The sequence below is a fragment of the Choloepus didactylus genome, chromosome 7 (assembly GCF_015220235.1).
Source record: "Choloepus didactylus isolate mChoDid1 chromosome 7, mChoDid1.pri, whole genome shotgun sequence".
Lineage (NCBI taxonomy): Eukaryota > Metazoa > Chordata > Mammalia > Pilosa > Megalonychidae > Choloepus > Choloepus didactylus.
The window spans coordinates 145805995-145819558 of record NC_051313.1 but is presented as its reverse complement, the minus strand read 5'-3'; the positions used below and the strand labels follow the sequence as shown (position 1 = coordinate 145819558).

Sequence of the window (13564 nt, the reverse complement as noted above, 5' to 3'; positions counted from 1 at the left end):
TGAGATCCCACATTCTACTCTGTTCTGTGACCCCACCAGAGATGTCTCAGGGAACCCATTTCCTTCTGAGACTTCTCTGGAGAGGATAAATGTGCCCCACCCCCTCACCCCCACTCTGAGTTCTAGAACAGGGGTGACTCTAACCCTGGGCCTGGGGGAGTGTTGAGCCCAGAAAGAAGAACCCCCCAAGTCAGATTGGTTCCCAGCCTCACTGTACTGGTGCGGGCCCAGATCTCTGATGTGAGCAAACTGGAGGAGAAGGGAAAAGAGATGCGAGCCTGTGCTAAAGCAGAAGGACATCCCCACCGTGTTGGGCGTCCACTCAAAGGCAGGGCCCCTACCCCCACCCTCCCACAGCCCCAGGAACACTTGGGACATTCCATAATCCCGGTGACTCATTGGAAGGACAAGACCTCCAAAGCTTTTTGGTCGTAGAAGAAAATCCTGTTTTAAATCTCCTGTGATGTAAAGAAAGGCTAAAAGGTTTCGCCTGTTTCAACGCTTATCTATTCAATGACAAGAAATACTATCTGTCCATAATTCTAAAATCAATTATAAGGTACATCATTGATCTGTTAGTAGCTTTTCCAGAGGAGGGGAGTGGAAGGGGAGAAAGATTAGGATAAATTTAGGTAAAAGTTGTTTTATTTTCATAGTAGCATACGTGCTTCCGCTTACAATATCACATACACACTAAGCCATCTCCGTATTTGGGGTGTAAAGACGGCTTTGAATAATCTTTGGCCATTCATATTAATGGCTAGTAGTATCGTGAAGGCACATGTCTTTTCATGCCATGTATTCAGGATCTTTACTTCTATAAAGCACCTTTAGATTAATAGTACAATTAATAGTACACTTTTGAAGTTTTTAAAGAATATCAATTTCATCTACATTTCTTATTTGGTAAAAGACATACTTTTGCTGTTCTTAATTGAATTTCATATACCTGGCAGTTAAAGAGCATTTCTTGAAAGCCAGCCAGGAATGTTAACAGACAGACAGACAGGCATGTTGTGTATCTGAGTGATGGCCTTGTTTGGTGCATGAATTGGCTGCACCTGCCTGTGCTAGTTTTGAAATTCCATGTTCTACTCTAAATGTTTAGGCAATTGCCTTGCCCAGCAGTGATGGCCCATCTTTTGTGTAAGAGGTAATGTTTATTTTCAGTGTTCTAACCTGGTACAGTCTTTTTGGAAGATGCTTAAAGGAAGAATTAATTACCACATTAAAAATTCAGTCCTCTTCTTTCTGGAAACAGGGTAAGGTTTTTTGCTTGTTTGCTTTATAAATTTGGTTCATATCTTTCATCCTAACTTCAGAATACTTAGAATATGAAGAAATGCATCTAAAATCAAAGAAACAGGGCAATGCTGCTTTAGAGTTGGTTTTCAAAATCCAGGAAGATTTCCTCAAAGCAATGCAAAAATCATGCAGGTGGAGTCTCCAGGAACAATCCCAGACCGAAATATTGCTTAAGGCAAACTTTTGACAGAATTCACAAATTACGACCTATTTTACAGATAGCCTATAACACTTCTGGGAAAGACAATAACCATTGAAGGGCAGAATACGCTTTCCCAGAATTTTTAGTTTGATACTCTGCACAATTCACAGAGTTAGGAAACATAGGAATAATTTGGGGAAGGAGCTATGGGGATGAGCCCAGGTTTGGGCATGTTTGAGTCATAATAGGAATACCCAAGAGGCAGTGAGATGGAGAAGTGTGAGCTCAGCAGATGAGCTAGACTACAGCAGGAGATTTTTGAACCATGAGGAAAGCCACTTAAGTAGATTAGATGGCCCAGAGGTTATAAGAAAAGAAAAACCTGATTGATCCCAATTCCATTTATTGAAAATATCCTTTTTCCATTCACTTCAGTGGCACCTTTGTAAAAAATCAATATATATGTGGGTCTGTTTCTGGCCTCTTTATTCTGTTCCATTGTTTGCTTTTTCTATTCTTGCACCAAACGACTCCGTTGTAATTACTTTACTTTAATAATGAGGACTGATGTTGGTGTTTAAGTTCTCCAAATTTGTTCTTCAGGATTCTCTCAGCTGTTTCATAGCCCTTTGCATTCTCATATAAATTGTAAAATTGGCTTTCAATTTCCACAAAAGAAACTTGCTGGGCTCCTGACTGGAGTTGCATTAAATCTGGATATCAATTTGGGAAGAATTGATATCTCATCTATTGAGGGTTCCAATCCATGAGCATGGTATATACCTTGATTTGTTTAGTTTCTTTACAATAATATTTTGTGGGGTGTTCTGGTTTGCTAAAGCTGCCAGAATGCAAAATGCCAGAAATGGATTGGCTTTTACAAAGGGGGGTTATTAAGTTACAAGTTTACCGTTCTAAGGCCATGAAAGTGTCCCAATTTAGGCATCAATAGGACAATACTTTCTCTGAAGAAAGACTGGCATCTGGGGTTCCCTCTGTCACATGGGAAGGCACATGGCCAGAGTCAGCTGGGCCTCTCCCGGTGTTAGCTTCTGTTTCTGTTATTCTCCAAAATGTCTCAGGGCTTCTGTCTTAGCTTCTCTCTCTCAGTTCCTGTGCATCCTTGCTTGTTTCTCCCAGGGCGTTTCTCTCTAAGCATCCAAGGGTCCTCTCTTAGCTCCTCCAGGGCAAACTCTGGGCTTTGTCTCTTGGCTTCTCTCCTGGTTCTGGTTTCAATGGCTGTCTGTAAAATGTCTCTGGGTGTTTCCTCTCTAAGTGTCACTGAGCTATCTTCAAAATGTCTCTGCTCTTTGTCTTCTCATAGAGGATGTCAGTAAACTAATTGAGACCCACCTTGAGTGGGCGGGTCTAATCTCCATGGAAATAATCAAAAGGCGTGGGTGGGTCACATCTCCATGGAAACAACCTAATCAAAAGGTTCCGCCCACAATAGGTCTGCCCTTACAAGATTGGATTAAAGGAACATGGCTTTTGTGGGGTACATAATAGATTCAAACCAGCACATGGGGTTTTGTATCTTGAACATTGTTACTAGTTTTATTTCTAGGCAGTGAAGTCTTTTGATGCTGTTTAAATGGTATTATTAGTTTTTAAAAGTTGTCAGTGTCCAATTGTTTGCTCACATATAGAAATACAATGGATTTTTGTACATTGATCTTGTATCTAGCAGTCTTGTAAATTCACATATTATTCTAATAATTTACCGGTAGATTACTTTGGATTTTCTATCAGTCTAATCATGTTATCTACACATAATTTCAGTCTTATTTCTTCCTTTCCAATTCTTATACTTTTTGTCTCCCTTTTTCTCGTTTTATTGTACTGCCTAGCACATACAGTAAAATGTTGAATTCAGTTCCAATCCCTCTCAGATTTCTAATCTCGGAGAAGATTTCAATATTTCACCATTAACGATGATGTTTGATATAAATTTTCTTATAGATATTCATTGTCAGATTAAGGAAATTCTCTATTTCTAGTTTGCTGAGATTTGTTGTTGTTTTTTTTTTTAGTTAATAATTGGTGTGGAATTTATCAAATGCTTTTTCTGAATCTGCTGGGATGAACATGTGGTTTTTCTCCTTTGTATATACTACATCAAATGATTTTCAAATGTTAAGCAAACCTCACATTTCTGGAATAAGCCCAATTTGTGATTTAGTATCCTTTTTACAGAAGGCTGGATTCAAAGGCCATGTCTGATCACTCTTCTATCTGGATTGCCCCAAGGGTCTGTTTCTGTCATCTATTTGTTCCTTTGATTTTTCTTCATTTGGTTTTATTTCCTGGCATGTCTTTTTTTAAATTATTAAATTCTGGGCATTATTTATTAAAAACAGTTATAGATACTATTATCCCCTTCCTGACTGGATTTAATTTTCTTCTGGAAGGCAGACAAAATTTGGGCAGATCGTCTCGTTCTTTTTTTTCCCAGTTGAGGCTGGGTTTGGGGATTTATTAAGGCTTATCTGTTTGGTTTTCCCTTTCTCCTAGAGTTGAGCCTTTCCAGATTCTCAGCTGAAAGTCTAGGGTGTTTACCAGGGCTCCTCTTCCTTGGTGGGCCCTGAACTCTAATCTGTAATTCCCCAGCATTGTGAGACTGCCAAAAACTCTGCTTTGCCTTTTAGCCTCTAAGCAGTTTCTTTCCACTTGTTTTCTCAGCTTCTCACCCCATGTACACACAGCTTAATATTTGGCAAATACCTCAAATGGAAATACCGGAGTTCAAGGCAGCCAGGACTTGAGGAGTCAAGGTCATAGAGGAAAGGAGTGAAAGGGCACAGACACGAACCCAAACATCTCTGAGATCACTTTTATGAGCTCACTTCTACGCAGCCCCTTTCCTCTGGGACTTCAGCCCTCCCTTCCCTAGCTGCTGTAAACTCCAATTTTCATCCTCCACCAATTATGTTGCACCAAGCTCCAAGATGCTGCTTTCTATTTGGTATTTATGCTCCCTGCTAGGAATTGACAGATGCTTTGAGTTTAAAAGGCAGGAGCAAACACAGGGTGCATCTCAGTGCATTTCCCTTCTCTTGTAGATCTTGACACATCAAGTCCTATCTGCCTTGGTTGCTCTAAGATGACTTTGAACCTTATTTTTTGTTATCCAGTTTTTTTAGTTCTAAACTTGAAGTTGGTTGGAGTGTTAGTTAGATACATCATGGCCAGAAGTATAAGTCCAAAGTGTAGAATTTTAAATATTTTTATTTGATAAGCTTCATAATGAGCCCCCACAAATGTTGATATTTGACACAATCAAGAAATGGTATAGTTGTGAAAAGAAGACCTAGATCCAGTGCCAGCATCTAGGAGAGTGGTTTCTTTAGAAAAGCAGAATTTATGGACTGACTGCTCTGCGAATTCTGTTGGATTTTCATTGCTCCCCATTGAAGTGATGATAGAGAGTTCAACCTTTGTAGATACCTGAGACTGATCTCTTTTGCGAAGAGAGAGGCAAATTTGAGAAAGCCAGGATTGGTTGGGGCTGAGGAAAATCAAAGACTTTTATTGCTGTGTCCAGCCACACCTGTTCTCTTTTTCTGTCTGGCTTTCACAGGTAGGATCCTCAGGGACTCCTGAAATCTGACTGTGGCCTGATAATCTCTGGCTCACTCGATTTGGGCCTCTGGCAAGCACTGAACATTTCAGTATTTGTTCCTTTGCCCCTGAAAAGAGAATACAACAGCTCAGGTTATGTAACTGGTTTCAGCTTCCCAGTCAAGTGCATATGCTTTATACCTAGAATGATCTACCTGAAATTAAAGAGACAGACAGACAGACACTTGGGATGCTACCAAGCCTTGTTCCTCAGCTTATCTGTGTTCTGTTCTTTGTAAGGCACCATGTACAAGAGAATGTGAAGAGAGGGATGAAAGTTATAAAGAATCACATGCACTCAAAAAATGCTAAATTTTCCCTGGGGAAATATCAAGGGGTGGTGGTAAGGGGTACCCTTCTTTGGGATCTGCTCACCCACTTGGGAAACATTGAAGAGAAAAGAAAATAGGATTTTTACTTCTGGAAATAATGCCTGATGTAATATATAAATTATTCCCAGAAATGGATTGCTTTGAGGTTATGTACATCTCTTTACCAGCATGTCCAGCTTTTTGGCAGGTGGGCCATGGTGGCAATAAGATTATTTTATGAAACATCTTTTCCTTTTTAAGTTGGAAATTAATAGAACTTTCTCCACATTGTACAAGGATGTGGAAATCTAAGAGGGGGAACTGAAACATAAGATTTGCATATAACACATTTAGAAGGTGGCAGAACTCTTCATTTCATTAGTGCTCTATCACTGGGGTAGGTTGAATTATACTCCGGCATTTGGGAACATTATTTGGTTTCTGTGGCAAGAGAGGGACGGATCAGGTAGCCCTGAATCTGTACAAATAATCGTCCCCCTTCCCTCTCTCGCCATGTCTTTGGACACACAAAAGCAAGCCTTCTAATAATACTGCTACTTTGGACTTGATCTTTCCTGGGGTTCTTATTATTTGCCTAACTCGATAACTCCCTGAAGGTTAAGTGCGTCCCAGTGACAGTCAAGCAATTCACTGGTTGTGCAGCCCACCTTTAGTTTGCACTTTTTTAGGGACTGAGCAAGAAATCTTGAGAGCAAATCGCTTTGACACTTAAGTGAGGGTATCACCACTCATATTTAAGGGAGAGAGTATGTTGTAGCATGCTGGCTCTCAAAGTGAGGTCCCCACACCAGAAAGATCAGTATCACCAGGAACTCATGAGACATGTACATTCTCAGGAGCCACCCAGCCCTGCTGAATCAGAAGCTCTGGGTGGGGGGGGGGGGGGGCTGGCTCAGCCATCTGTGCATTAACAAGCCCACCAGGGGACTCTGATGCAAGCTAAGGTTTGAGAACCACTGTTATGGTTCTGTATGTGCAACTAGAGCCAAATCTCCAGGTGCAAATCCCAGCTCTGCTCTGTGACCATCAGCAAGCTACTTAACCTCCTTGTGCCTCAGTTTCCCCATCTGTAAACCTGTCGTGATATCCATAGTACTTGGCTCTTATGGTGGTTGTGAGGAATTAAAATATGTAAAAACACTTAGAATAGTCATGTAGAAATACTACATAAGTGTTTGCTATGTTAATATATTGAAAGCAAAGCAATTTGGAGCCGTTGGTTAAAGATTACATATCCTACAGAGTTAAGATGACTTTTTATACCCAAGATAGTCACTGAGGTGAAAATTGGGTAGTTTTAAGTGGTATAAAATTTATACAAGCTTAGCCGTTTAAACTATAATAATGTTCCTTCATTCTTGTTACTAAAATCCATGCTAACATAAATATCCATAGCAGTTTGCCCTGGGTTTTTATGCTCTCGTTTCAAATATCCCGTTCCTTTTATATCTTTATAGTGGTAAAGTTTAGATATTACCTACTTTATACCATATAATTACATAAGAAAAACATACAAATCCTTGCTTTGCCATCTGGTGTTCTAAAACGACCGATGTCTCTCTTGTGTTCCCCTTGAAAATTGAATTTTCCTTATTGCACAAAATCAGTTCATCCGGGCACGAATGTGATTTTGCATCTTCATTTACCATTAAGTCCCAACACATAAATGGCCAAAGGAATGTGTTATGAAGAAATAAGGAAATGAGATCACAGAGCCACCTTATCAAATTTTTCATAAATCTTATAAATTTCCCCTTACCAAGACATTTTTTTCTAAAAAAAAAGATTGGTAGTGATGTCAATGGGTGCAGTTTGTAAGGAAGGGTCAGAGTCTGACCACTAGGGACTGAGGATGCCTCCAGGCCATCTCCAAACAGAAGGAGACCCCACCATGTTTCATCAGTAGTGCTTTCTGCCTCACGGGCCATGAGAGAATATTACCTACCTGGACAGGTGCCTTAAAAGCTGTGAGATGGCAGGTAGCACACAGGGGCAATCTTACCCACAAACACCAATTCCACAAGTCTTTTTGAGTGGCTTGCTGGTCAGTCAACTCTGACGCCAGGGTGACGTTTTGGAAATTTCTAGAAATCTCTCGTTAGATGTATTGATTGTTAATGACTTCATTTTCCTGGGATGATCACACCATGAGGAACATCATGCTTTCGAGTTGGGGCGATGTTGAGAATAGCATCGCCACGCCCTTGAAGATGAAACGAATGTTTGTCATGAAACACGGGGCCTCTGAGTTAGTTGAGGACAAAGTGGGCCACGAGTACCTTCAAAATCGTATTTCTCTTGTTTCAAGATTTTCTTTCATAATCTGCTCACTTACATGCATGTCATCTCAAATACGAAAGTCTGAATATCCAGTGGTGGTCTTAATTTTGTCCAGGCCCTAGTATTCTTGATCAGGCTAAGACACATTTGAAAGTGAGATTTAGAAGGCACCCCCTTTTACATGGCAAAATCAGATGCATCTTCTTGAGGCTTTGGTTTTACAGTGTCCAAGGACTCTTAAGGCCATGTGTCATTGAAGAAAAGTAAATAGATGTGGGTCAGACCAAAACTGTTTTAGTGACTTGCCATAAATAGTGTCTATTAAATACCTGAGCTATTGGGAGCTTTGAGGGTGAGTCAGAAAAAAAAAAATTGCTACTTGTGGCTGTAATTCTTCTTTAAAAGGCCCTCACCCTCACCCTGGCTGTGCCAACACATGTTAATTGTGTCCTCATCGTGGACACAGATCGCCTTCTTCCTGGGAGAAACAGGATGACGAGATTGGGAAGTTCCCCGGAGGTCCGCAATAATACGATACTGAGCATACATTGAAGATCCAGGTCCCTTCCAGCTCGCCTCTTTCACCCCTTCGTAGCCTAATTTCATATCTGCCCTGGATCCTCTTAATAGATTTTCTGTACCCAGCCAACTCTGGCATTTATATGCAGCAGATTTGGGTCCCTTCCCTTATTCTCGCTCCATGTGTCAACGATGCTCTCTTCTGCTCTTCTGGACTCTGCCTTTTAGATGTGCTAAGAGCTTGGGCTCTGATTTTAAGTGCTGGTCACCTGTGTGACCTTGCGATACTTGCTTAACCTCTCTGGCGCTCCATTTCCTCAGCTGTAGAAGAGGTATCCTAAGAGGACCCCCACCTCTTAGGACCGTCTTGAGAGGTCAGGGAGAGGCACATGGCATCAGCCTGAGGGACTGAAAGCACAAAGCAGACCCTTATCCTTAAGTCACTTGCAGTCTGTACTATATCTCTCTTTCCTTCCGAAAAACCCGAGCATCCCTGCTCAACACATCTAAATGCAAGATCGCCTACTGCATCCGACCACCGAGAGTTTTTCATTCCTCAAGGCTCCACTGTTGGACCACATTTATTTTTCTCACAGGTCTCTCAAGCAGTGAGCACTGGCATTTTCCTCAGTGCACAGTCAGAAAAGTGCAGCAGAGAAACAACTTGCGTTACTTAGGGCTCAAAGTGATTCAGGAGCAGAGTCGGGATGGAAACCAGGGGTTGCCCGTGCCCACCAACCCCCACTAACCCTGTAGGTGTATCTACAGCCCCATAAATTTAATTTATTCTTCCATTTCATGGTTATTAATCCTTCTTATCACTGTGCTTTCATCTTTGCCCAGAGTTGAATTTTTGATTCACATTCTCCCTATTGAATTCACGGCCTTCTCCTCTTTTCTCCTTTTCTGTGCTTTCCGTTTTGTCCTTCCATTTTTGGATGGTGGCCTTTGTCCCACTCCCACCTCCTTTGTGATAAGCTCCTTTTCCTTTTTTATAAACTCCATTTTTAAAAAAACTAAAAGTTCATTTTAGGTCTTTCTACTGGCTGTAGCTCTCTCAGATTTTGGGCTGTGTTTATCTGACTCCATGTCACGTGCCCTTAAAAATATGGATCTGGTTATTATGTGCCAGTGGCATCTTTTTTTTAATGCAATTTTATTGAGATATAGTCACACCCCATATAATCCATCCCAAGTATACAATCAGTGGCTCACAGTGTCATCATATAGTTGTGTATTCATCACTACAATTTAGAACATTTTATTACTCCAAAATAAAGAAAAAAATAAAAAACACCCCAAACATCCCATACCCCATACACTACCCCCTATTATTTATATATATATATATTTTTTTTTTCTTTATTTTATTACTTATCTGCCTAAACAGGGATAAAGGGACTGTCAGACACAAGGTTTTCACAATCACACAGTCACACGATAAAAGCTATATAGTTATACAATCATCAAGAATCAAGTCTACTGGATTACAGTTCAACAGATTCAAGTATTTCCTTCTATCTATTCTAACACACTAGAAACTAAAAAGGAATATCTATATAATGCGTAAGAATAACCTCCAGTTATTCTTGACTTCCAGTAGCATCTTGAAAGTCCTTTAGAACAGTTGACAATCGGCAAAAGCTCCTTCGAAGACTCCTCTTCACCTCAGGGACAGCTCTTAGCACCCTGAAATTCTCACGGTGTCCTGATTCTCCATCCCTGGCAAGTGAATACGTCTTCTGCTGCTTCGGGACCTGGGCTACTTTTCCCACGGTGCTGTCCGTAACGTCTGTGTTATTTCTGGATGAGGGTTGTCTACCACCTTCCAGAACAGAATTTGTGTCTCGTTACATCTTAACTTCAAAGCTTTGGACGTGCAATCCCCTCTTGCTGTTTTCCATGAAACCCCACCCCCCACCCCCACCCCCATCTCCCCGTCCACAGTTACCTCAGTCCTGGGGGGTCGTTTGCCAATGGGGGGTGTGATACATACATGTGGGGGGAGCCTCAGAGATGGCAGCCCCCCTGCAGCCTCTGCTAAGCAGCTGAGTAAACGACTTTTAGCTGTACCTAGTGTTTTAAGCTCGGAAAAGATGTCAGTAGAGTTCCTTTCTAATTTTAAGCAGCCATGTAAACAGGAAAAACAGTTTGGCTTCTCTCTGAAGAGTCTGAAATGTTTAACCGGTATATTTCACTGACCTCACAAATATTTGATGGACTAGAGATGCATTTTATTCTTTACTCATTTTTCACAGGTTGTCTTTCATAATACTCTTAAAAGGCAGTGTGTCATAATGGAAAATGCTTTGAGTCCCAAATCACGTCCTGCTTCACTTATTAGCTTTTGATCTTGGTCACATGCCTGTAAAATGGGGAATAATGGTGCTTCTACTTAGTTTCAAGAATTGTTACAAAATTTTTAGATTCTTTCAGCAAAGTATGTGAAAATGCTTCATATCTTATTTAAATGTGCACTCTTGGTATTGTGATCCCTGTTTTAAATTGAGTGAGCATTTCCAGTGGTTTGTTCCTTTGAGATATTCCAGCAAAATCCTTCCAGCACCAGGGGATTTGAATCTTTACAGGATGAGAAAGTCCCCCCTCCCTGTTGTGGGAATCTCAGGCCACTTCGTGCTAGTGGCCCCAGAAATATAAGCTCAGATTCCCAGAGGCTTTGAAACACACAGAAGGCAGCCATCTCCTATCGCTGGTCTAACATAGCATGTGGGTGAGCAGAAAGGAATCTTCACACCATCTTTCCACACCCCCTAGGGTTGTGTTTGTGGAAAACCGTGAACAAAATGTAAAAATATTCCCAATGGAAAGAATGGCCTCCATGAGTTTGCCTCAGAAAACCCTACCCGTGATTCACAGCTGTACTGGGATAAACTTTAAAATCACCCAACATACATCCCCAGACTCAAAAGTCGCCATAGACCATTCAAAGGCCTTCCTTAAGAGAACGAGTGATTACTCAGCATTGTGATATGGCACCTTGTTTCTCCTTATTTCTGAAGGACTAAAGAGGGAATACCTTCAGATCCTAAAAGGAAAAAGAAGAAAAAAGGAGCAAAGCATAACTTTGCTAAATGCTCCCATTGATCCGGATTTTAATTAGTCTAAAGCAAGCAACAGGAAGGTATTATTTATTCATCTGTAATTTGCCCTACTTCCCAAAAAGAATCCACAGAGCAACAAAAGCAAGGTCTTGGGGCAAGGTGAGGACTCCTTTCAAGTTCAGGATAAAGTGGGTTTCTACAGAGAATTTTTGAGTGCTCATTACTCTCCCAATTGCCTTTCCCATGGGTCCTATATGGTCTCATACTAGTGTCTGCTCAGAGCCCTGGGGTGGAGGTGGGGGTCTCTGCATGATGCTTCATGGGTGAATGTGACATGATATTGGCATTTGGGAGCTTTTTCCCCTCTAGGAGGCGATGGGAAGGGTTCTGAGTGATGGTATGTTCTTCACCATGTCCCCTTTTTTCCTTCCAGAGACTCAGACTTGTTTCTGCTGGACACCCGCATGGTGTGGGCCTCAGAGGAAGGCTGGCTAGAGTTCGACATCACAGCCACTAGCAATCTGTGGGTTGTGACCCCCCAGCACAACTTGGGGCTCCAGCTGAGCGTGGTAACAAGGGATGGTAAGTGATGACCCTGAAGCTTACCAACGTCTGACACAGCGTTGTTTTCATTCATTTTGCTTATAGTAGTCTGTGGTGGAGCCATGGCTTATGGCCATTCCCTTAGATCCAAGATGACCTAAGTCATTATTCCCTTATGACTTTATTGCAAACCAGAATCTTTTCCCCAAGGTCTCTTAGGAAGGTCCTGAGGTCAGGGTTGGGTCATGTCCACCACTGAGGTTGGTTGAGGTTCCATCAGTAGCAAGGAATTATAACTTTCCTAGGCAGAAGCAGGTGGAAGGATGTCAAGACAAAAGACAGGGACACAGGTGTAAATTCTGGCTCTTGAGTTTGTCTCAAGGAACCTTCCAGGATGCTTCTCCCTCTTGGGGCATCAGAGCTTTGCAGCTAGAGTTCCTTCTGCCAGTCATTGCCCAACAGGGGCCCTCAGACCCTGCAAACTCTGCTTGTGGAGCAGCCTCACTTGTTAGGAAAAACATGTATCTGAAAGAGGGAATACAGATGAATGAGAATATCAGAAATGGGGTATTCATGTAACTTCAGACCACTCCTGGCTTGGACTCCTGTAACTTCTTAAGTCACATTTTGATGTCCATCCAAAGGAAGCCTTCTTGAGATCTGATATGCAGAATCTCTTAAATTCTCCTTTTTTATTAGCACCTGGGAGGCTAGGAAGTATCGCCCAGCTGTGTGACTTCCAGGATAAAGTTCAGTGGAATAAACAGAGGCCTGATTTGGTTTGCGTTCAAGGGCTCAGCATCAACCCACGAGCCGCAGGCCTGGTGGGCAGAGATGGCCCGTACGACAAGCAGCCGTTCATGGTGGCCTTCTTCAAAGTGAGCGAGGTGCACGTCCGGGCGGCCAGGTCAGTCCCCAGCCGGCGCCGGCAGCAGAGCCGCAACCGCTCCCCTCCAGCCCAGGAAGTGTCCCGGGTCTCCAGCGCTTCAGGTAGGTGTCTGGGTGGGGCCCATTCTTCCAAGGGGCCTGGCTGGCTTCCTGGCTTCCCCGAGGACAGATGACATGCTGGTGACTCCACCCAATGAACTGCTTCTGCACAGCAAATAAAACGGCCTGGGTATCTGTTGGTGCAGTAAAGTGTCTTTCCGTTTGGTTATGTTTCTCCAACCCTCCATTTGTTCAGGTAAAGATACTGAGGGCACCTAGAGTTTTTTCTACCTGCATTGTGCCTGGGAGGTTGTGATGTACAAAAGCCAGCTATGTCCATTGCTAAGACGGGCTTGTGTTTGTCACGTGTTCTTGGGAGAAGCCATGGGAAGTCCACTCAAACAACCTCCTATAATCGATTTTATGGGCTCACTCTCCTGGAAGTGCCAGACTTCTAGCTTTAGGCATGGTTGGATGCATGTGCTCAGATGATATCAAGAATCTCTTTCTCTCCTTCTGTGTTCCTTTGTTGGTTGCAATCACAGAAAGATTACCTCCAGATGGTGGTAAGGAAGTCTGTGAAGAGTTCCAGGATTTTATCACCCGTAGCAATGTCAGCCTCAGAAAGAGAGTGCCTCTTTCACAGTAGCTTCAGCAAAACCCAGAGCCTGATTCTCATTGGCTTGCCTTGGGTCATGTGCCCAATCTGAAGCATGTGACTGGATGTGGAACACTCTGATTGGCCAGTCCTAAGTCATGTGCTCAACCCTGTAGCTAGAGAATGGGGTTAGCCCCTGCTACCTAAATAGGCTTGGGGGATGGCGGGAGGTTCC

At 42.4% G+C, this 13564-nt stretch overlaps 1 protein-coding gene across 1 annotated transcript in view; it reads left to right on the top strand.

Annotated features, from left to right (window-relative positions):
* BMP6 (bone morphogenetic protein 6) overlaps positions 1-13564 on the top strand; it is a 170320-nt gene that overhangs the window by 139417 nt on the left and 17339 nt on the right. Inside the window, exons 3-4 of the mRNA XM_037842748.1 lie at positions 11695-11843; positions 12597-12794. Of these exons, the coding sequence (XP_037698676.1) occupies positions 11695-11843; positions 12597-12794 (347 nt within the window). The remainder of the gene's footprint in view (positions 1-11694; positions 11844-12596; positions 12795-13564) is intronic.